Raw genomic sequence first — 23,691 nt, forward strand, 5'->3', positions numbered from 1 at the left:
GGGGTGGCTGTATCATTTTCAGGGAGGCCATAATGTTGTGGTTTAGAAGGAATGGGTCAAGGCGGTAGAATCCTGGGTAACTTCTGTACCCTCCATATCAAGCCTTTCTTTCTCCCACCTCGACTCTTGCATCACTATGGCAATGTATACAAAGATTTCCCAGAAGCCTTGCAATGTTTCACATCTGGGATTAAAATCTTTGTGAGGACACCGTTGCACAAACAAACAAATATCTTAGATCCCAACAGTTGTTTATTACATCTTTGTTAATGGCATGTCATTAACTAATTTAATGTGAATGATTTATATATTGTATTGAAACCCCCAGCCAAATGCATTGAAAGTGACCAATTTGAAAAAAATCTCTTAGAAAATGATAGAGGGCATTATATATTCTTCTTTTCTCAATATCTTAGAGGCCAAAGATTGTTCATTGCTTCTTTATAAACTCATATGATATGCAATATTTTAATATTATTTAGTGTGCTGAAACCCATAGCAATGCATTGAAAAAAAAAATTCTTAAATAAAAAGACCAAATAAAGTCGATTTTATAGCTTATGAAACAGTGTATAATAAGGTCCAGATAATTATTGGAATACATCAAGGTTTATTGACGATTCAGTTATTTAATTTAATGTCAAATATATAATGTGTTGTCCAGTAAATATCACACAAATAGGAGGAACCCTATATATTTATACTGATCTGCTTATATTTGTGAAGTCATTAATCTCATAAAAAGTTAAAAAGCAAGATAGATAGCAAAATATAAAGATAAAGTAAACAAATCGTTAGGACCAATGAGTGTACACCTACAGTTCTTGCGCGTCACATTCACATGTCCATATATGGTAATGCTTTGGCAGACATTTAATTCCTGGAACTCGGACAACGTTATGGTTATACCTAAATAAATTGTGTGTTCTCAAACACTTATCACTTATAGGTTTTCGAGTCACGCAGGAGAAGAGGTCGAATGAGAGACTATTTTATATTAACTTCTACGAAATGATAAATGCTTTTAAAAAAACACAACCACCTGACTTTCATCTTTACTTCTTCCGGTTAACTTAGCCACGCTACAAGTCAAGTAGCGCGTGATTTCATTAAAAACAGCTTTCCCAAATGGCTGCTTCTGAATATCGCGGTGTTGGTTAGAAGGGGCCTCAGCTTTCACTTCCTGGGGTCGGCGCGTGTGTGCTGCTCTGCTTGATTTGTTCGCCAGTCCAACTATTTTTTTTGGTGTGTTGCTGAGAGCTGCTGTGGTAGGGATGATGATGATGGCGGAGCTGGTACAGGGACAGGCCTCGGTGTCTCAGCCTGGAACGAAAGCAGATGGCTTCGCCGACGCTTTACACCGGGCCCGACAGGTAATTCATTTCAAAGAGAAGAAACCAATTTATTTCAGACGAAAAACAACCAAGACCATTCGTTGTGGTGGAAGAGTGCACTTTTTTTTCAACCAGCATACCCCCTCTTCACACCCATAAACCACCCCTGTATGCACAGCTAGCTAACTAGCTATATAAGGTCCAAGTCTAAGACTGCATGGCTGTGCGTGCAGATAAAGATAATGCAGGCAAAACATGCCAAATAAACATGCCAAAGTCAAAGAAAAAGCAAATGAATTAGGGAAATATTTACGCAATTAAGTTTGCTACTAAAGAACTAGCATCAAACTGAAGTGAGTAACTTTAAAACGAGGCATAAGCAACAAACTGCAACCTGTTGTAAATCCATAGAAGTTAAAGCTAGTTAGTTAGCGACGTTTTTTTCTCACTACCACCAGCATCGACCAACTGGTTGTGGCCTAGTTTCATGGTGGAGCCAGAATATCAGCTGATTTTAGCCACGCGCTGTCAAAAGTTAGCTAGCTGGTAGAAAACGTAAACTTAATGTGTTACTAGATTGGATCGCACCCACTGGCACATTTGTTCTACGGAAAATAAGTTCGCTTCACTGCTGAATGTCAATAGATTATTTCAGTGGTTAGGTAGTAGCTATAAGTGACTCGTTTTGCTACGAATGCTAGCTAGCTAGCTAGCTTCGATTATACAAGTTAAGCCAGTTAGCAAACATCCACTGGAAACCGTAGCTAGCATCGCAACGTCAACATCTAATTACGTTAACTAGCTTGCTACCTAACAACGTGAGCTTACAAATGTGAGAACTGAACTTTTTCTCAACAGGGTGTTCGCTAACCTGCTGCTATATTGGGTGATACTGTGTATTCTTCCAGAAAAAAATGCAACTCTAGCATGTGTAGTTTATTGCACTTTATCACTCGGTAGCTGCTAGCTAGCTTCTTAACGTAGTTTAAGGTTGTTAGCTACAGCATTACTCAGTCATGCGACAGCAACTCATAAGCTTGGATGCTAACCATATCTCGCTAACGTTTTCTACGTAGCTAATGACATGGAGTAATGTTACTGTACTTCTCTAGCTTGTTTCCCCCAACTTATTGACACATCAAAGGGCCTTCGACAAATGTTTAAATCTAATTCATTACCGTACTATGATTTGTTAAACGAGCCTAACATTTTATAATAGGACATCTAAACACATTTAGTTATACATTATAATACTGGAATGCCACTTCAAGGGACATAGTAAACGTTTCCTGAGAATCCTTATAATTTACAACTTCAGGAAACATGCTATGGCAAACAGTAAATCTGGGACAAGTTTTTGTGGAGCCTGGGCTCACTAAGCTAAAACAGGCCTGTTCTCACCTTGCAATATTCTGCTGACTTTTATACAGTTGCATGAACTCCTAAATGTACTTGTAAGTCACAGGGGTTTTAGGCCATGATCGAACAATACAAGACTTCTGGGAATGTTTGGAGAAGGTGACAAACTAGAGCAGCTTTGGACCTTTAAGTCAATTTAAAAGTATAAATTGCTTGTTCTGTACAATTTAAATGGTTATAACTTGGGGACTAATTATATTTTTCCTAATGTATTGAAGACTGGAGGCGTTAGATAATTTGGTGTGAAGTCAAGTCTACTTCTGAGGTACTGTGATGCTACTTGTTCAAAAGAGAACCCCAAGATGTTCTTCTGTGTTAAGAATAAGTCAGTTTGACAGGTGCTGCAAACTCATGTGATTCTGAAAATGAATGCTTTAAACAAAGCAAGTGAATTTTGGTAAAACAAATAATAGCCTGCAAATTAATCCACCAAATGCTTCAATGAAACAGGACTGTGCATCCTTGCTGGTAGATGATAGATCAAATTGTAAAATGTGGTTTCCAATGGGCATTGTTTTTTTTGTGCTGTTATCAAGGATGATTGTGGCTGTAAGGAAAAAACCCTGCATTTTGCCTGTAATCAGCTGCATGGTTACATATTTTACATAGTCTGTCTTCCAGTAGTCAGAACATTTTATTTGCCATTTCTGGTGAGTGCTCTGGCCGATCAGGTCTACAGTGGTTCAAAAATGTCTCATCTGGACCCACAACCATTCCATTTATTGGATGTATTCCTAAGCTAATACTCCTGAATCGACTTGTCTATTAATTATTAAGCCTTTAACTAGTTGACTCAGGTAAGCTTGTTCAGGGGTACAACAAATTGTCTTGCAGTCCCCAGGAGAGGATTCAGTGAAATACATCCACATTTACAAACCGATTTACATCCACATTTAGCACACTTTTTTTAATGAGAGCAATTTACTCGTGAGTGCATGCATTTTCGATACTGTACAGTGGAACGCTCACCCCTGGTGTGACTTAGGGTGTATTTTTTTATGTATAATGATATATATATAAATAATTTCCCTGCACCTTCTCCAATCGTGCCCTCATTGTATGTTGAGGGTTGTTTGACAGATTGGAATGTCAAATGCGACAAAAGTATGGTTGATGTAGTGCTCATTTTGAAGCATCTTTCAAGCAAAGATTTCCTAACGCTGGGATTTTTGTTTTTGTTTACCTGTGTATATCTGGAAGTTATTTCTATGTAGCTTATGTTTTTCCCTGCAACTCATAAAGCTGCCTTTTATACATGTCGTACATATGGAGAGACCCAAGGATTCCATTGCAAAAAGGTACCATCGTTGTTAGAAGGTGCGAAGGGGTTTCTTGTTTAATCAAGCCAAAATGACATGACTGTAAATAAAATAGCAGTCAATGATAAGAGGTTTGGTTGCCAGATTGAAAAGTAGTGAAAGTTTAGGTAATACAAATCTCTATCTGTGGGGATTACTTTGTGGCAAAAGACTGAGTATTCTAGTGCAGGTGCTTCTTGATTAGGGAACGGACGATTACCTTCTATAAAATGCAGCTTGTTCTGAGGGTTACAGTCTGTTTTACAGAAATAATTAAAATGTTTTGAGAGAACAGAATAGTTCCCCTTTATCAGATTTGACTCATATATTATAGGTGTGATTTGGCATTGAGCGAAGTTTAAAATGTATCTATTAACATAAGGGAAAGGTGTATGGTTTTCTTGTGGGGTTGGAGACTTACGTAATATATCATAAGTAAAATTGTGCCTGAATTACCTTGTTGGGTATGTTTCAGACCAAAATGTATCCAAAATGGACAATGCATACTTTATATCCATGCAAAATGTTTTGGAATGAGGGTCTGTGTATCTCCAAAATTCCCCCTTTTCTGCTAAATCTTTTATTTATTTGTTTTTATGTAGAATTTCTTAGGTACAAATGACCTGGCGTCTGCACAGATGTAGATGGATAAAGGCACGTCTGATTGGCTAGGACAACCATATGAACTGCCCTCCCGAGCACTTTTAATGTAATCTTGTCCCCTCACCGTCAGCTGTGATCTATTTCCGGTGTTATTGGAAGTTTTACATATTTCCGATTCCTTTACAATAGCCCTGTTTTTCACCTTATCGTACTGATCCGACATCCTTGGCTGCCATTGCATGATAGGACTTGGGATATAATGTTGAACTTCACTCTTATGACCGATTCAGAAATTGGATCATAACAAAGAGAGACAGATTTCTATATTTTTGTGAATAACTACTGAGAATAAAGAATTTTCCATTTAGCTATACTATGAAATTATTTTTCACAATATTCTGAAAATAGATGACCCAATATCTAAACCCTTGGGAAATGCGTTCTTGAAACTGCTTGTCTAATTATTGTTAGCATTGTGGTAAATTGAGGCAGCACAGTATTGGAATTCAGTGATGCTAAATGGGGTTTTCTGTTTCTAATCCAGCATGAAAATAATGATCATTGGGGCTTATCAAATAGTCAGTCTAATCCTTGCTCTGTACTCTGTATGTTATTTTCTACATCTATGGAACAAATGGTTCCATTCTACAGGTAAATGTACTACTTGTTAAAATGTTTACTTTTAACAAGTAGTACATGTACTTCCCTGAAGGTGTGTGAGGTGAAGGCCAATGACTAGCTTTGTCTGGGTTCATGTAGCCTACTCCGAGCGCTCCAGTAACGAAATTATACTGAAGAGATGTGCGCCTCAAATGCTGCATGGAGTAAAACGGATGAATTTGGCAATTATTTGATGGCTAGAGCTGAAGTTTGTATGAACAGTGATGCAGAGTTGGCCACTTTTCTACTTGTTTAGTAAGGTTACTTTATACCTCATTAAGCTAGTTGGCTAGATGGTTACGGAAAGCTAGGAGAAAGTCATTTAATGTTCTTGTTTCTTTTATTTGTATGAGTGCAGATACATTTTAAGGTTTCTCCAGTCTTTTGTTGAGACGATACGCTAACATTTAGCTAAGTTGTCCAAACAGACACTCCTTGATTCCATTTGCTGCAGGGGAAATCATGTTGCAACCTGGTGTTCTCTTCAAAGATAAACTAGCATGGATTGTTGGTTGTTTAACCAACCCTAATACATAAGTGACTATTGGTCAGAAGAAGCAATTACATTGCACAAGGCTAAATCAAGCTAAAAGGCGAACTGGTCAAAATGCACGTGCTAGCTAGCACAAATATGGTCTCATGTTTGCTAGCTACCCATCGTCGAGTTTCTGCAATATGGCAATGCATTTAAAACAATAGATAGTCCAGAAGTTTTGATTTGTTTAGCCGTTTGTTTACTTTGTTTATTCTGTGTTCCGTAGTTATGAAAAGGACCCATCAACTTCGACCCAATCTAAAACCCAGTCTGTGTTCATTGCGCCATCGTACAGTTGGGGGTTACACTGCTTCAGACCCGTCAATATGCTTGTTGTTTGGAATGGTAGTGTCAGGCCCTAATGGATTTATAGAACTGATATTCAACTCTTTGCCAATAAGTGGCATAAGAACTTGCATAGGGCCCCTTTAAAGCAACATGCCCATAGTGTATTGAGACATTGGTTGAATTTCCCTTGGCCCTTACTCATCACATCAGAGTATTTTCTATGTTCAGAGCAAGTATTCCTTTTTGGATTTGACTTGCCCCGAACCAGCCCCATAACAAACTCCTTGTTGTCCTGTGAGTACTGTTTACCTTGTGCACTACTAAGCCCGAGCTTTGCCCTGGGTGTTTCATTCATGTGCCGGTTGCATTGCTGACATGCTGCCACCTCCCACAACCATCGCCGAAGGGTTTAGTTGTGTGGCAGCGGTGTTGCCCTTACTCAGACTATTGTTTGCCAGTACTGAGTTCAGCCTAGCCCTCATTGGGATCAGAAACTGTTGGATGGCTTTTAGTTTTAGCTCCTCCCCTCTCAATTTCAGCAACAGGCAGCTTGGTCTGTTGCCTTGGTGGTAGATAATTACTTGTGTAGAAGCTCTAATCGTTAGCTTCTAATTGGCCACATTGTATTTTCATACAGCAGAAATGGCATCAATTTTCTGTAATTTTCTGAAACTATACTTTCTGAGTCGGGAGAGTTGGTTGAGGATGAGAGGTTTGGGAGAAATGGGCCTTAATGCTTTTGTGCAGTGTTCAGATTTGAATGTCAAACTCTGGAGAATACATGTAGTTAATTGGCTTTGGCAAGTGACACGTTTTGGTGTTGCAGGCAGTGTTTTGTGAATTGTTCATGTTATGTTGTGGTGTTATAGCCATTTCATAATTTAGGATTTGACTCTTTCACGCGTATTTGGCTATAGTACACTAATGTAAAATGCTCTTTTGCTATAAAAATGTAGCAAACATTTAGACCTAAAGTTGTATTTAATCCTTTGTAACGACCTGTCCCAGATAGTTGAAGTATGTTGGGATTTGCTCTGAACTGGTTTCTGTTTCCTTTGGCTTTTCTCCTCAGATTGCGGCTAAGATGGGGAGTGACCAGATGACCCACATGAACAACTCCTCTCCAGTTGTAGACCCATCTCTCTACGGTTATGGAAGCCAGAAACGCTCATTGGATGATGGCGGTAAGTTGACAACGGGATCTCTCCGCTATCCCACATACACCATGCAGGTGGTCCACCTCCATACAAAAGTCCTCTGACTTAACATAAGCCCTAACACTTATCCCTGTTGAAGTGCACTGATCTGGATACACTCTAAAAAGCTCTGAAAATGTGAGGCACGTGCGTGTATCTTTGTGATTCGATGCTCTCCTACCATACTACATGAGGACTAGTACAGCACTGTGTTAGTTTAAATCAAACACTGTTGTCAGGTGAGCCGTTGCAAACTACATTACATAACAGCTTTGTCCTCCTTAGCCTCTTAAATACCCTTGATATATCAGCTGGGTTGTCATGAGACCCGAGTGTAGCCAAATGGCCTGGTTGACTAGTGACCCCAAATCAAGAGATCGCTTGTGACCGCCTTAAATAAGGGGAATATACTGTACCTAAACAAGTGTTATAAAATGTTAACGTAGTCTAGCCTATTTGTGGAAGGGTTTAGTAATGGTGCCCTCTGGAAAGAAAAGCTTTTGAGTTATGAGTGAGATTAGCATTGTACTGGAAGTAGGCTGGTTAGCATCTGGACTTGGGAAATGGGAGTGCAAATGTTGAAGTGGGGACCATATTCAAGTCTTTTCATATTCAACTCTATTCAAGAGTTAAGTTTTTGCTCAATGTTTGTACCTCCATTTCGACAGAAAGAACAGGAGCTGATGACTGAAAGGCCATCAAGATTTTTTTGCTTAGAATACAATGCTTTAGCTGCTACATATGATAAATGCTGGTTGCTTTAAGGGCCCACCTGCTATCAATCAATCAAATTTATTTATAAAGCCCTTTTTACAACAGCAGTTGTCACAAAGTGCTTTTACAGAAACACCCGGCCTTAAACCCCAAGGAGCAAACAATAGTAGTGTTGAATTTCAGTGGCTAGGAAAAACTTCCTAAGAAGGCTGAATTATAGGAAGAAACCTAGAGAGGACCCAGGCTCAGAGGGGTGACCAGTCCTCTTCAGGCTGTGCCGGGTGAGATATTAAGAGTCCAATTGGAATAATTAATAAATGCATGTGGGCTAAATCCAGAGTCTGTTTAACTTTAGACTTATTAAAGTAAATCCAGCACAGGGTTCAGTGTAATGTCTTGATGTTTGGATCATTCAGCATGGCCCTTAGAATGCCATGGATGTGGGTTTGATTCCCATACAGCGTAAGAAAATCATAGTAGGAAGTTGTGCCCTTACTAATGTAAAGTGTGCTGAATCACCTGACTGTTTGTCAAATTCATATCAGTGATGTATCATCCACTTGCCACTGCGCATTCCATAATCTCTTCCCGGACCCCAGCAATGGCTCAGTTTGCTGACACCAAGATCCAAGACCACAGGCTTGCAGTATATGATCTGCTGTTGTGCCATCCGAGGGCTCTAAGCTACATGTGCTCCTAAATGGAAAACATGTCAGTGCACACAAATTTAGGAGGCCAGTGAAAAATGTGACCGTAAAGTTAGTTTATTAAACAGTTTATTACATACATATTTATACTGCGTGTGTGCTTCACTGCTAATTGTCACTTCTGCGCAAAAGCACGTACTGCCAAAATTACACATTGACCCAGGCCTACTAGATGCAAAAGATCAATATTTGTGCTGTCAAACAATTTAAAATAATTAATCGCATAAATGTCTGTAGTTAATTCCGATTTTAGAAAGTGTTCAAAAAAAGCAGTGCATTGTTAAAGATTTTTTATTGTAAGCTGTGGACATGTTTGAACAGACAGACCTGTTTGGTTATTTGATTTGAAATCAAGCAATGTCTTGCCATGTCATGGCCCATACATTTATCCCCTCAAATTATTACAATGACTGGCAGGATCTATTGGTATCCCATGTGAATCTAAATAGAAAGTTGCTGGTCTTTGATCCAGTAGCTCTACCATATTCTACCGTTGTGCTCTTCGAGTGTGGTTTGAATTGGGTTCAGGTCAGGGCCTAGAAACAAGTAACTTTTTTTGATAGGTGTTTGGTCACAGCCAAATATGTCTCTTTATTAAATGATTTCCAAATACCATTAGGTAGATCACTTAAATATGCAACAGTAAAAGGTAGGCAAGGTAGCCAGAGATATTTATCCACTAACATTACTCAGGATCAGATATGTCATTTATTTATGCTCTGCATAAAAGTTGTTAGTTAAGCGATTTATAATGTTTTAGTGGAAATGTGACTGGGCGACAATCTTAATGTCTAGTTCAGACTTTCAATGTAATATAATAACTTAGCATGCTAAAAGCTAGTTTAACAAGTGGATTTGTGCGCACAGCGTCAAGGGATCAGCTTTTTAAAAAGGCTTGGAGAGGCACGGCTGTTCTTGTAGGTATTCCAATTTCCATCATGGAGCAGTGCATACTGTTATTAATCGCATGCATCAACGCATTAATTTTGACAGCCCTAATCCATATCAATCTATATGTTCTCCCTCCACCGGCTGCAGTGGACGTTGAAGTGACAGCGGGGGTCACGGTATCTTTGCTAACGTTCTCAGCATCCCTAACGTTAGCTGCCTCAGGTAAACCTTGTGAAGAGGCTTTGTTGGTTGAACCTCACAAATCCCCCTTGCTGTATTCCTCTTTCTCATCTCTTTTGCTTAAAATATAATTGAAGGGGCTTCATTTTTAACGACATGTTAACTTATAGGCAAAACTTTTTTCTGGTGTTGGTCACCTTTCTCTCACTGACTGGCCTGTGTCATAACAGAACTCTACTGTGGTTGGCGCATGCCGCTTGTGGAATGAGGGACTTGTAGTTTTTAAACAATTAGCAGCAGGGGGAAAAATTAATTACGTTAGGCTGTAATCCTCACTCTCGCGCACTGTGCTTGTAAATATTTTTTCTGGTTCGCACCTATCCATTTTTTGTTGCAAATGGGAGTGCAAAACTTGATCTTTAGAGCCCTGAATCCCTAACTTAAGTGCTATGCAGGAACTTCTCTGAACTGTGTCTGTAGCCAAATGTCATAACTTGTCTTGTGCCCATTTTATATAATAAATTACTATCCTGATATAGTCATGTCACAAAGTACACCCCCTTAAGTTCTTGTTATTTAAAGGAAGTCAGGCGTTGTGGCTAAACAATTCCCACTGATTCATTTGTCTTGACCACATTGTTCCTGTACTTTTGGGATTTAGAGCAGATGCTTCTTCCTTCCTGGCCTCCCTTGTTGGTGAAGTTTGTGCAGTCTTTCTGACTGTTTACTCAAGCACTTTGACATTGATTGTGGCAGATGAGACCTGTAGATCCCTTGATGTTACCCTGTGGTTCTTGGATGTCAGGTCTTGGGCTGAATTAGGTGAGATTACTTGTCCTCTGTAGACTGCCACTGATCACCTGTCAGACAGTGGAATGATGTCCTTGACATTGCCTTTGGAAATGGCTGTATACCTTTCCAGACTAATAATCATCAATTAATCTTCGGAGGGCCTTGTGAAGATCTTTGCCTGATATTACAACGTACCTATATGGTTAAGACCACGCCAGACCAAGTTTCTGAACTCAAGGTTACACCCTTCTGTTACCCTCTAATTGTTTTCTAATCATTGGCAACTGTTTTGGGGCACCTGATTAAAATGTACAGTTTTGAGTGACAGTAAAGGTTGGGTTTACCAACATTTTGTATTATAATTATGTAAGTGGTCGCAAAGTGTGATTTGTTAAGTAGGGTCATGTTTATTAATCAGTTTGAATTTAGCTCAAATCTGTCCAATTATGTGGAAATGACAACTTTCCAGTTGATGTACTTTTTTGAAATGAGTTTTCCCTCAGATGATTAATTGCCTCATCGCAACAACTTCTCAGCAGATTCAGGAAAGTTGAAGATTTCGCGAAGCTCTTTTGCTTATCCCACTGCTTGCTTAATCAAAGTACTCGTCTGCACATGCTTGCCTGAGGAAAGCGCATTCCCCAGCCTAATTTCAAACCTGTTATTTAAAAATGTGCACATTTAAAAAATGTATAATCTGCAAATCTCTTAATGCTGACAAATGTTTACAAGTTAATTATGTAGCGAATTTATAATTAGCTATATCTCTATGATGGAGTGGAGATGGTTGACCAAGCTCCACACAAACTATTCCAATGGGAGCACTGTGTCTTTGTTGGTGGCACCAGAACATTGTTTCGTAGCACCCCAAATATTTGTCATCTTTGTTTATCTGGATGTAGATTAACATTTAATTAAACTGAATCTTTAGAATGCTGTCCCTCAAATCTGATTAGGCTGATGCCATTGGGATATCGATCTGTTTTTTTTAAGAATGTGATCATGCCTGCACCTTTAGAGCTTTTACAATTTTACCTGGTATTCCAAGAAAACATTCTTATTTACAGCAATCATCTTGGAGAACTATAGATTTGGTTTATCTATTTTAGTAAATACCTTTCGCTGTGGCATGCTAAAACTCAACGTGTTTAAAATGGGCTAATGATTATATATTTATTACTTGCTCAGATCTGTCGTTGAGTGGGAAGTACCTATTTTGCGGCCAATTTCTCCATAATCGTGGCAGTTCTCTGGGCTTGAATGTTAGTGGGCGTTGCATTTACTAGGTTCAGTGCAAGTTGAGGCGAGCTTATTGCTCAATGCATGTTCACCTACAAGTTTTGACCAGAGGATCTAAATGTACCCAACCCTGTCATAGGTAGTATAAATCTATACATTTCTTTGTCTCACAGGGTGATATGACAGTTTTGTGATGACACGCGCATACCAAGAAGGATAACATTATCAAGAATTGGTAGATGGCCTATCATAGTTCCCTCCACCCAGAACTGTTCTATATGTATGCAAGGATTAATCCATTTTCTCTGCCTCATGAAACATGTTAATCATTATTTATTTGCATAGCATTCTTTTTGTTGTCATTTGTTTTGCACCAATTATGGAACCCTGAATTTTTTATTTAACTTGTCACAGTGGTTGGAATATGGTATATTAAGCACGTTGATAATGATGACCACCTCTGTGCAAATAGTCAACCTGGTTTGCCTCTAAAGTGTTTCACTGAGTTGTGATGTTTCTTAACCCATCTAGTGACTAATTGAGAGCCTAGGTTTCAAATATCAATGTTAGCTAGTCCAGTTGGTGTTATCCAGAAAAAGTAATTGAAGAGATGAGCGGGACGAAAGTACCCCAATGTTAACTAATGACATGGACGCAAGCTAGCAATTAAAATGCTGCTCATTTCTCCTGACACACAGACACACGCACACACACACTGACACACACACTCTCAACTCACTGTGCAGAAAGTCAGATAAGACATAATGCAAAAGGAGCATGTACAGTCTGTGTAGCTCTAAACATTTAAGTTGGAATTTTATTTTGTAATTGAGTCTCATGGACAATGAGCCTGTGTTTTTAGAATGCAGGACATTTTTCTGCTTGGAAAAATGCAGAATCCTGCACTAATACGTCTCTGTAATGGCTAGGCAATTAAGCTCCCGTGCATGCATCCTTTGTCTGTTTTGTGGTGCAAATGTGAAGCGCCCGGCCTAATGAATCCAGGCCTGTTGCATGTTGAATGATCAAGAAAGAGATGCATTTGCATTGCTTCAATTGGAGGCCTATAGGAAAATTAATTGTCATAGTTTCTAATTTTGTTGATTTAATACAATAAGGTTTATACAAAGTTCAAACAATATTAGATTTATTTGCTACTCTTATTTTATTCTGTTTTTGTCCATACGTTTTGGTTAGATGTGTCATTCCATGCCTGAGTAGCAGTATACTTCTCTTTTTTACAAGATGTTAAATTATGGAAAATGAATCAGGGTAGTTATTGCTGCTCGGGGCACTTTTGTTCCATGTCAGGAGAGTAACCTGTATTGAGTTTAATCGCTTAGGGTCAACCAGGTGGATGGATTTCTGACTTGCTTGTGACAGTGCTACCATCTGACCAGTCAGTAACTTTTGCATGTTATCAAAATAAAGTTCTGCTAAGTGTGGAGTCGTAGACTACACTAGGCAGATGTCTGTGCAATAGCAACAGGGGAAACAGCAGCTGCTGCTACATGAGACGTTTTTGTCATGAGACAATTGTTTTCTTTTATTAATTAACGCTCCTTTCACATCTGTTATATAATGCTTATTGGAATTTTTTAAAGGGTGAGCGCAGAGTGAATTTTGAAGGAATGACACAAAGAAACAGTGATTACAAAAGCCACAAGCAATAAATGAAATCTTTTAGTGAATATGAATCATACTAATATGATTGTTTTTAAACCTATATAGGGTAGTTTAAATGTATTTCTGCAAGTTGTCCTGGATAAGAGCATCTACTCAATATATTTACATGTTTCACTATAAGGGTGGGACCAAACCGCTACCTTGATTTCATCCACAACCATAACTTGGTTCTCTAATGTTAACGGTGAGTGGTGGTTACACATCCCTTTTCACATACTGATAATAGTCACGTGCACTTGAGGTCTTCAATCCAAACAGTTGTAGACTGGCTAGCTGTAGCCTCAAGGTGGGTGTACTCTGCAGTGATTGTTGGACTTGCAAACACTTGGCCTTTGCAGTTACTTTCGATGGCTAACTCACCTGACTACCGACAGTTAGTGCTTAGCCTTGCTTAGATGCTAATTATGACCTGAGCCAATCAGGCAACCAATAGTAAATGTCTACAAAGGGGGAGTCTTTAATTTCTTGCGTGGCAGAGTTTTGCACAATGTTGGAAAGAAGCTTGTAACCATATGTACCAAAATGTATGTATTTCGTCTTGCTCCTTTTTATATTTTTGCTTTGAATGCATAGCTGAACAGTGCAATTCTGGTGGATCTTTGACTGGCTTTGTTACACTATATATAATATCCGTACATATCCTTGTTAGTCCTTAATCTTATAATCTTTTTTGTTACATGTATGGTCTAACACTTTAAACTGGCACTTCAACCTTGTTCCTGAAGAGCTACTGTCCTGTCTCCAAACTTTATTACAGTACCTAGTTTGTGTAATTCAATGTTTTATACTGCTATGGGTGGATTGAAAACATGTATGTTAAGGTAGCTCCATAGGAACTGGGTTGCAGAGCCCTGAGCTGGCCGAGCGCTCGTCCACCACAGAGCCATGTCTTTGTGTGAATTGACACACAATACCTACTTTATATTCATGATAGGCATTCTATTTCATTTCTTTATCCCACTGCATTTCCAGCAACTAAATGTGAAAACAACCATAAAATTGAGTGAACTTCATATCATTGCAACCTTTCAAAATGCAAGTCAATGCTGATGAGCAGTGACCTGGCTACTACATTTGAACCATGCACACGCTTCATTTCCATAGCAGCGCACCCTCCTGCTGTGTCGAGCCATCCATCCGTTTGTATCCAGTCCTCACTGAATAAATCCTGCAGTGGTTTTTATTTCATATTATTCAGCTGGGGTTTATTTTATCTCAAAGTGAATTGTTTTGCCCTTTTCTCCATCTTATCGTTTCTCAGTAGGTAACCAGCTCGGAGGAATGGTACATCAAAGGTAGGCCTTCTCATGACTTTGTTTTGTTGGGTGTGAGTAGATTTAAATTAACAGTAGGTCAATCATGTTGTCAACCTCATTACTGCCTTGGTCTGGGTTGGGGTCAATTCAGTCTCAGTCAGCAATTTGAATGTAAATATAAACAAGTGTAATCGAATAAAAAATGATTGCAGGCCGAATATATATCTGATTTGTATGCTAAATATTTAGATTAGAAAATCTGTGTTTTGACATTGATATTATTTACTCCTGTATTTGTTTCATTTTTCCATAATGCCTTTTTAAAATTAACAAGTCTGCACCTGATAGGGTTTAACATCAGATGTAGTCAGGTAGTTGGCAAGAAATGTCATCTATGATAGATGACTAGCTAACCAAACGTAACCAAAATGGTATGTAGATGTTTGCTGATCTAAATGAAAAGCAATAAAATCATGTGCCCTTGACATATCTTTATTAAAGTTGTTGTGCTGCAGCAGCATACAAGGATTGATAGGCCTGATGTTAGTTGGGTAGGTCTACAAATGGTTGCAATGACGGCAGCAGCATGGCAGGGTCAAGTGAGAGAGGGAGGGAAGATTATGATCTGGGTCTCACTGCAGTGAGGCCTAAATTGAGGTACACATTTCTCTTCATGGAATATAGGACTTGGTTGGGAAAGACTTGATTGGAAATGGCATTAAAACTCAATAGTCTGCAGTGCTAAGAAAGTATTCAGACTACATTACAATCTCCAGATTTTGTTATAGACACATTTTTATTATTGATTTTGAAAGGCTGTCACTAACCTACAGAAAATACTCCATAATGACAAAGCAAATTGTTTTCAAAATTGATGTTAATGTTTCTAGATCTTTGGAATCTACCTGTGGAAGAGGCGCACCTGTCCGTACACCCTATGCATGTCAGAGTGAAAAGCCATTAAGTCCAAAGAACTCTCAGTGGACAGAAGACTTGTGTTGAGCTGTGCCCCCCAAAAAATATTTTACTCCATCATTGTGTAATCAAAGAAGTTCAGGACCACCAAGATTTTTCCTAGTGCTGGCTGTCCATCCAAACCAAGACCTTCAGAGTTTCTCTGCAGAGATGGTAGAACCCGCCAGAAGGGCAACCGTATCTGCAGCGTGCCCTCAATCAATCCTGTATGGTAGACTGACTAGATGGAAGTCACTCCTGAGTAAAAGGCATTTGACATTCTGCCTAAAGGATGAGAACGACATTTGAGGCCTCAGTACCAAGCGTTACTTCTCACAATCATGGTACTGCTCCAGGCTTATACCATCCCTACGGTAAATCTTTGTGATGGAAGCATGTTGTGTGGCTGCTTCTCAATGTCAGGTACTTGGATACTCATCAGGATCAAAAGAAGCATAAACAGAAAATAGTGGCCCTTAAAGAATCTGATTCAGTGCCCAGTCTGTCAATGTCCTTTTGTGGTCCAGCCAAAGCCCGGACTTTAACCTTGTTCAAAATCTATAGTGAGACCTGAAGATTGCAGTTCACTTACTCCTCATCCAGTCTGACCACTTTAGCGGTTTTACCAGGAGGAATTGGAGAAATCCTGGTATTCAATTAGTTGAAGCTCTGATTGCTGACACTTCTGCAAAGTACTGTATTAAAGGTCTCCGTATGATTTTCATTAAATCGACACCTCAAAACCTGTTGATCTTTGTCATTATGGGGTATTGTTTGTAGATTGAATTTTAAAATGATTGAACTGCATTATTTTGCAGTCTATAAAAAGGTTTTTGACGACTTTCCATAGGCACTGTATACATTGGATGTTGGAAATCAGGTAGTGATAGATGTTATGCACAGGTGGGTGGGGGGGGGGGGGGTCCCTGGCAATGGTGATGAAAACTAAGCTCCAAATCTTAACCATTCCTAAGAATGGAAACCAAATTGACCCCAACTTATTGTTTGACACTTGTTTAAGTCAAGTTACTTACACAAGATAATATCGTATTCGCTAGGCATAACTGATGTATTTTCCTCGAAACGCCTTTTGGTTTTTCTATAGCTTATGTCAGCTATAAACAAACTGCTTAAACAAGAAGACGAACTATGTGCAGGTGTTGAAATCAACTTGTTAGCCCCACTCAATTGCCAGAGAGATCCGCAAAGGCATGCTGTTTTTTTAGCCTATTTACATGGGAAAAAGGATGTTGTATTTTTCTAAAGACTCCTCTCGGTTTTTCCATAGCTTATTCATGGACAAACGATGCCTGTGCTTAAACTAGGTGTCTGGACCTATATATTTGGACGTGTCTGGACCTAGCGTTTGAATTAATGCCTTTTCGTAGCCTATTCATTAGACTAAAATGTTTTGTATTATTCCAAAAACTCCTCTCGGTGTTAGGCCTTGTGGATCTTTTGTTAATCTGTTCGTCTCGTTGCCTTTTCACTACCTAAGTGTGATTGTTCTTTTTGTACGCTTTTTTATTTGTACCGTTATGGTTACAGGCTCTCCACCTCCATACACTCGTATTTTGAGTGTAATTCATTTGCCAAAAAAGGGGAATAAGAAAAAACCCATTAGACTGTCTATAGATACTGCGATAATATTGTTACCGTTAATTATTTTGGCCACAATCGTGTAGTGAAACTGATAGTGACAGCCCTAGTCCCAATTCTACTACTCAGTTGCAGAACTCTTCACTGTGTAGTCAAGTGGTCGCATCCGCCTGGCTAAATGGCTTAGTCTGTTGCTAAAACATGCTGCTAAAATTCTGTATTGTTATGTTAGTGTTCAGGCAGATGAGGCCACGGTAATAAAATTATTTAATATTATTTTCCAAAATTATTGTAATGAGGCATTGCCTGTTTTGCAGAATAAATTAACTTCAGTTCAATTGTAGCCATTGATTTGACTCCCTTCAAATGTAGCTATACTTTGTGAGAGTCTTATCTGACCTTCAGACTAAAAGTCTGACAAATCTGTGGTATGGAAGCACTCCATCACTTTAATGCAAACTCCGCAAAAATCAGTTTACAGTAGGTTAGCCTACTTTATTTTTCATTGTCGGGTAACTGCGGCCTCTTGTGCGGGAGACCATAGAAATGGTAGAGAATCATGTTGCAGACAATTTTGAATAGATTTGGAAGAGTTGTGGACAATCCCAGCATATACATGTACTAATCATAATACCTGACTATATCCCAAGCAAGATTGTGTGCAGATATACTAATGCCGGACAAAGAATGGGGCCTTGAAAGTAGTCATAGGTAGCAGGCCTATTTAAGAGATGGGCTATTTGTGCGCTTAAGTTTGGGCTTTGGCCTTACTAAGTCTGGTTTTAGGATTTTACCAAGAATTAAGCCCTTCAGCTTATCTGGTTCTTTTCAAATATACAGTGATGTGGTGTATAATCGTACTTGAAGCCAGGTTCAAGGTTTTTCCTTTTAAAATTCCCATTTTAAAGGAGATGAAATAAACCCATCAAAATCCAATGGCATTCTCAGTCCGAGAACCTTCTCCTGCCATGCCACACCTCTCTGTAGCGTGCAGTTTGCCCCTCATCTTCCAGGTGTTGTACTGGTGCATTCTATAGTGTAACATGCTGAACTTAATCTTCAATAAGACCATTTTCCTGTGGTGGATATCAGCGGTTCAGAAATATAGGTTACTTTCCAGTGTGTGCCATTTAATTGATGCACTCTGCTGGTGTGCAGGTAAAAAAATTGTTCATTTGTACATTACTTTGATTTCACTTCTCAGTTACAACAGGGGCATTTTTGTAGCCTATCAGCATTCAGCAACATTAGGATAATCATTGGAAGTAATGTTATAGTGGTTGAATCTGGGAAGGCCAGCAGCTGCCGGAAAAAAATATTTTTATTTCTGGTTGTCTTGGCAATTCTCCTCGTGACTATTTTCTTATTTCATCAAACAGTCGTTTAAAGCATCTAAGCACCCTGTGTTTTTTAACATTAAATGACATTTAGAAATGTGTTTAATTCAGTCAAGGATAAAAAAAATTTAGTTGGTGACTGCCCGACATGCTACCTAGTATGCTAACATGGGACCATCATTTAGTTGATCAATACTTGAACCAGTTGAAGGCGCTTTGAGTTTTTGCGTTTGTAATATCAGAGAATGTCCATAATATATAACCTATGAGGTAACTGTTTCACAGCATGTATTCAACAGAGTTTATTTTAGGTGTATAGAAGGGCATAGAGTGAGTTAATAGAAGCCTCGCCCTGTGACCAGTCCCTTCAGGCCTTATCTGTGTATGAGCTGTAATTAAGTGGGCCATGCTACGTCACAGACAGTGAATTTGTACTGAAGCATCTGTCATTTTCTCTTACAGGGCTATTATGACAGAAGACTTCAAAGTGCCTGATAAGATGGTTGGATTCAGTAAGTTAAGCTATTTAGCTGTTGATGGTCATAATGTATATGGGAGTATTTTCTACAACTTCTGTTCTTTGCATTTACTGTTTGGTGTCTTTATTAACTAACAATGGCTGGGATATTTAAAGAATATTGCCTGAGGGGGTGTAATTTGTATATGGCTAATAATATGAGTAGCCTCTGAGGTGCCTTGTTGCTATAAACTGGTTATCAAAGTAATTAGAATATTTTGTCTTACCTGTGGTTAATCAAATACATCGTTCAGCCAATCGGCATAAAGCGCTCAAATCACCAGGTCTGTTTAATACTAATCTCCCCCACGCTCAGTCATTGGAAGAGGAGGAGAGCAGATCACCAGAATTCAGTTGGAGTCAGGCTGCAAGATCCAGATTGCTGCAGGTTAGTGCTGCATAAAGAAACTGTCGACCATTGTTCTTGAGTCCGATAGATGCTTGACTGTGTAGCTAGTATGGTAGTTTCTGTTGGTGGTGGTCATGTTTCCAAAAGGTCCCAAACTACCCTGAATTTGTGGCATCACCTAACATGCTCAACAGGTTATGCTTGTGAAAAACATTTAAATATGCAGTACATTTTGACATTTAGTGAAATCACCATGCCACTTCATGAACATAAAAACCAAAAATTTGTAATGTGGCATTTTAGCAATTAGTATGAGTATGGAAAGTATGGAAATTGGACCTATATTTTGTGATTAACAGACAGCGGTGGCATGATGGACAGGCCATGTACCCTGACTGGAAGCCCAGAGAACATTGAGTAAGTTACACTGCATTCCCCACCAGCACTTGGAAACAAGCTAGTAGATGGGTGCATTCTTTGGAAATTATTCAAACTCCTTAACTTTCTCCACATTGTTATTGTAAACTGAATTATATAATTGATCAGTTATATTTTTGCCATCTATCTACACCCGAGGACATTCACTGACTTGTCCAAAGCTACAGGCTTGTCTGTTTTGTGTTGAAAGATGACAGCCCAAATTGGAGGTCCTTTGCGCTGTGTATCCGGTTCTTGTCAGACCTATCTGTATTCCCTCTTCATCCTTCCCTCATTCCTGATCAGTCTTCCAATCCCTGCTGCTCAGAAGCATCCCCATAGCATGATGGTCCCACTACCGTGCTTCACAATAGATGGTATTGGCCAGGTGATGAGCAGTAGCTTCTTTTTGCCGGATGTAGCACTTGTAATTCAGGCCTCAAACTTAAATTTTGGTGCAAACTCAAAGCATCATGTTATATGCCTTTTATACAGGAATTTATTTTGCCTAGCTACCTACCATACGTTTGAATGTGTGCTGTGGAGATGGTTGTCCTTTTGGCATGTTCTCCTATCTCTGCAGAAAAGGTCTGGAGCTTTACTAGTGTCCAAGTTGTTGGTCTCTTCCCTGACCAAGGCCCTTCTTGCCCGGTTACTTAGTTTGGCTGGACTGCTATCTCTAGGGAGGTAGCAGGGTTCCAAATATGTTCTGTTTTCCAATGATAGAGCCCACTGTTTTCCCACTGTTTTCATGGGTACTTCCAGTGCTTTAGCAACTTTATTACCTTCTCCAGAGTTCCTTGGACTTGTATGGGAGCTTATGTAACCGGTTGTGCTTTTCTAACTCAATCAGTATTTTCTATATATTTTCATCTATTACTGATATATTTTAATCAGTTTAGCAGATTTGTGGTCTCAAACAAGAGCTTGACAACATTCAAGAATGTGATTATTGTGGAATTTTTGCAGAAGTACTTTTTCCCTGGTCTAAAGTGTATGCATTTTCTATCGATATAGCAGAATTATCTTGTCATTTAAGCTGAAAAGTGAGACATGTATATTAGAGTAAGCCAGGTAATGAATCATCTCTGATCTAAATGATAGTTTAATCATCAGACTGTTTCGCCCTTCTCTACTTAACCATAATCACTATCAGATGTACGTTTGTGTTGATAGCTGATGGCCCCTTGACTATTTAATATATTGTTTAAGGAACTTGACGTTTGTTGTTTGTATGCTTGGTTCATCTGGTCATGAGCATAGAAATTAGTGGACTGTGTCCCCATTCTCTGACCAGGCAGGCCAAGAGGTTGCTGAGCCAGATCGTGGACCGGTGTCGGAATGGCCCAGGCTTTCACAGCGAGATGGACGGCAACAGTGCAATCCAGGAGATCTTAATCCCTGCCAGCAAAGTGGGCCTAGTCATTGGCAAGGGAGGGGACACCATTAAACAGTTGCAGGTAGGGTGGCAGGGGGGCCTGGACATTCTGTTGGCTGGATAATGCGCATGTGTGTTATGAACATGCTCCTTTCTTAATTATATTGTACTTTAAAAACAAGTCTTAGTCTTATGCAGTATAAGGAGACGGGTGTGTTGCTTTGCAATCACATTACTTTCAGATTACATTGGCAAATGAGTAGGCTACAACAAGCAACCCAGGAATAACCTGGCTGTTGAAACTGAATGCTTTTGGAGAAAGTAGGCTACAGCCTGCACGTTAAGTGAATTAGCCTTGCTATTGATGACATGCTTAGCCAGCTACCTTCTCTAGGCTGCATTCAATACACAGCGCTTATGAGTTCATTCCTGGTTGAATTTATGCCATCTTTAAATTGATTATTCTCTTTTGATGTTCCATAGGAACGAACAGGAGTAAAGATGATAATGATCCAGGATGGCCCCATGCCCACTGGGGCAGACAAACCCCTGAGAATCACTGGGGATCCCTACAAAGTACAGGTCAGTCACTCAAACCTGGCTCTTGTGTCTGTTCCTCTGCCTCATATGGGAATGCATCTAAGGATGCCTTGTAGGAAAATGCATTTCAAGGAGGCAACGATGGAGGATTCAAGGCATTTGCGTTCTTGTATTTCACCATATGAAACCTTCTTGTTCTGCAGCAAGCACGAGAGCTGGTGGTGGAGATCATTCGGGACAAGGACCAGGGAGATTTCCGGGCCGCCAGGGGGGATTTTGGCTCCAGATTGGGGGGAAGCAGCCTGGACGTGGCAGTCCCCAGGTTTGCTGTGGGCATCGTCATCGGCCGGAACGGAGAGATGATCAAGAAGATCCAGAACGATGCTGGAGTCAGAATCCAGTTCAAACCAGGTGAGATGCCCTGTAGTCACTAAAAGCTGTTTCTGTAATCCAAGGTGATTAATCAAATGGCCTCCTCTAATTGGACTCGACCACACACAAGGTGGTCTTGATGCCTGCTGATATTACTGTGTGTGATTGGGATACCCTGACCTGGCTAAACGCGTGGTCTTTAATGTAACCTTTCTGACTAGTGTCTCCCTCTCATTCAGATGATGGCATCAGCCCTGACCGGATCGCCCAAGTGATGGGCCAGCCAGATCGCTGCCAGCATGCAGTGCATCTCATCAACGAGCTGGTCCACACGGCACAGGTACAGGTACAGCACTGCAGACCACCACTGTCATTGTTTCATTTCACCAACAGGGTTAGCTGTCTTTCTGAAGTCAACCATGCCCCCTTAAACTCCCTTGTTGCTCGTGTAGCAGTCCCCCGCCCAGTCCCTTGCCGGCTGGCTCCTGGATAGGGCCAGCCTGGCCTCCACTCAGACCTCCCTGGAACCCTTGGCCCTGTGGCTGGGTGGAGGTGGAGGTGGGGAAGACCTCCTGAGACAGGTGTACAGACAGGTAATGGGGGCAGTGGGTCTTTGCCTAATCACCCTCTGTCACCTGACCCATTGCCCCTGAGCACAGAACCTACACTGGAAGGGTGGGCCTCGTCTTCAGCTTTGTGGCCTAATTAGTCCTCCACAGGGTGGCACCCAGTTTTCTGTTGGGCCCACAATGGAGTAATTGACAATAAGAGACTATTGTGATAATGAAGCCATGTCAGACATGGCCGCACTGGTGATATGGGCGTGTGCAAGTTAACTGTGTAAAATGTCATGTGTCAAGTGTTTGAGCTCTTCAAGGACTTGTAGTCACTCGTTGTTTCTTTACAGGAGCGGGATGGCTTTGGGGGTCCCGTAGGTCCCAGAGGCCGGGGCAGAGGTCGTGGGGACTGGAATATGGGCACGCCCGGGGGGCTGCAGGAAGTGACATATACGATACCTGCTGACAAGTGTGGCCTGGTGATTGGGAAAGGTGAGAATGCATGTGCCATGGAAATGATTTCACTTGTTTAACTTGTCTGCTTTCAAGGTCTTTAACATACAATAACATTTAGTCATTATTTGGATAGATTTATCCATTCAATAACCAATTAAAGTATAATAGGCTCTGTAAGGTAATAATCAAATTTCAATCAAATTTATTTATAAAGCCCTTTTTACAGGACCTCATCTCCTCCTAAAATTTTAAACTGGAGGAGACTGAGAAAAGTTAGTAGTACATCCCTCATATCCCCCAGCACAATAATATAAGTTATTAGGAGTTTATATAACTAAATGATAAAATGAGGACAGGCTAAAGCACCAAACAAGTTGGAAAAACAGCTGAAAGTTTGAAATTGTCAATTATTCCAAG

At 39.9% G+C, this 23,691-nt stretch overlaps 1 protein-coding gene across 8 annotated transcripts in view; it reads left to right on the forward strand.

Moving 5' to 3' along the window:
- Nucleotides 1-1,139: 1,139 nt before the first annotated feature.
- Nucleotides 1,140-23,691, forward strand: part of fubp3 (far upstream element (FUSE) binding protein 3) — a 32,296-nt gene continuing 9,744 nt past the window's right edge. For 2 of the 8 annotated variants that reach the window (XM_010877799.4, XM_010877802.4), the window contains exons 1-12: nt 1,140-1,373; nt 7,210-7,321; nt 14,804-14,837; nt 19,151-19,200; nt 19,522-19,593; nt 19,914-19,971; nt 21,269-21,431; nt 21,833-21,931; nt 22,093-22,300; nt 22,483-22,607; nt 22,714-22,854; nt 23,169-23,310. In XM_010877799.4, the coding sequence (XP_010876101.1) occupies nt 1,275-1,373; nt 7,210-7,321; nt 14,804-14,837; nt 19,151-19,200; nt 19,522-19,593; nt 19,914-19,971; nt 21,269-21,431; nt 21,833-21,931; nt 22,093-22,300; nt 22,483-22,607; nt 22,714-22,854; nt 23,169-23,310 (1,303 nt within the window). In that variant the 5' untranslated portion in view covers nt 1,140-1,274. The remainder of the gene's footprint in view (nt 1,374-7,209; nt 7,322-14,803; nt 14,838-19,150; nt 19,201-19,521; nt 19,594-19,913; nt 19,972-21,268; nt 21,432-21,832; nt 21,932-22,092; nt 22,301-22,482; nt 22,608-22,713; nt 22,855-23,168; nt 23,311-23,691) is intronic. The other 6 variants (XM_010877800.5, XM_010877801.4, XM_010877803.5 and 3 more) reach the window with 6 other exon arrangements.

Source organism: Esox lucius, chromosome 14 (assembly GCF_011004845.1).
Source record: "Esox lucius isolate fEsoLuc1 chromosome 14, fEsoLuc1.pri, whole genome shotgun sequence".
Classification (NCBI taxonomy): domain Eukaryota; kingdom Metazoa; phylum Chordata; class Actinopteri; order Esociformes; family Esocidae; genus Esox; species Esox lucius.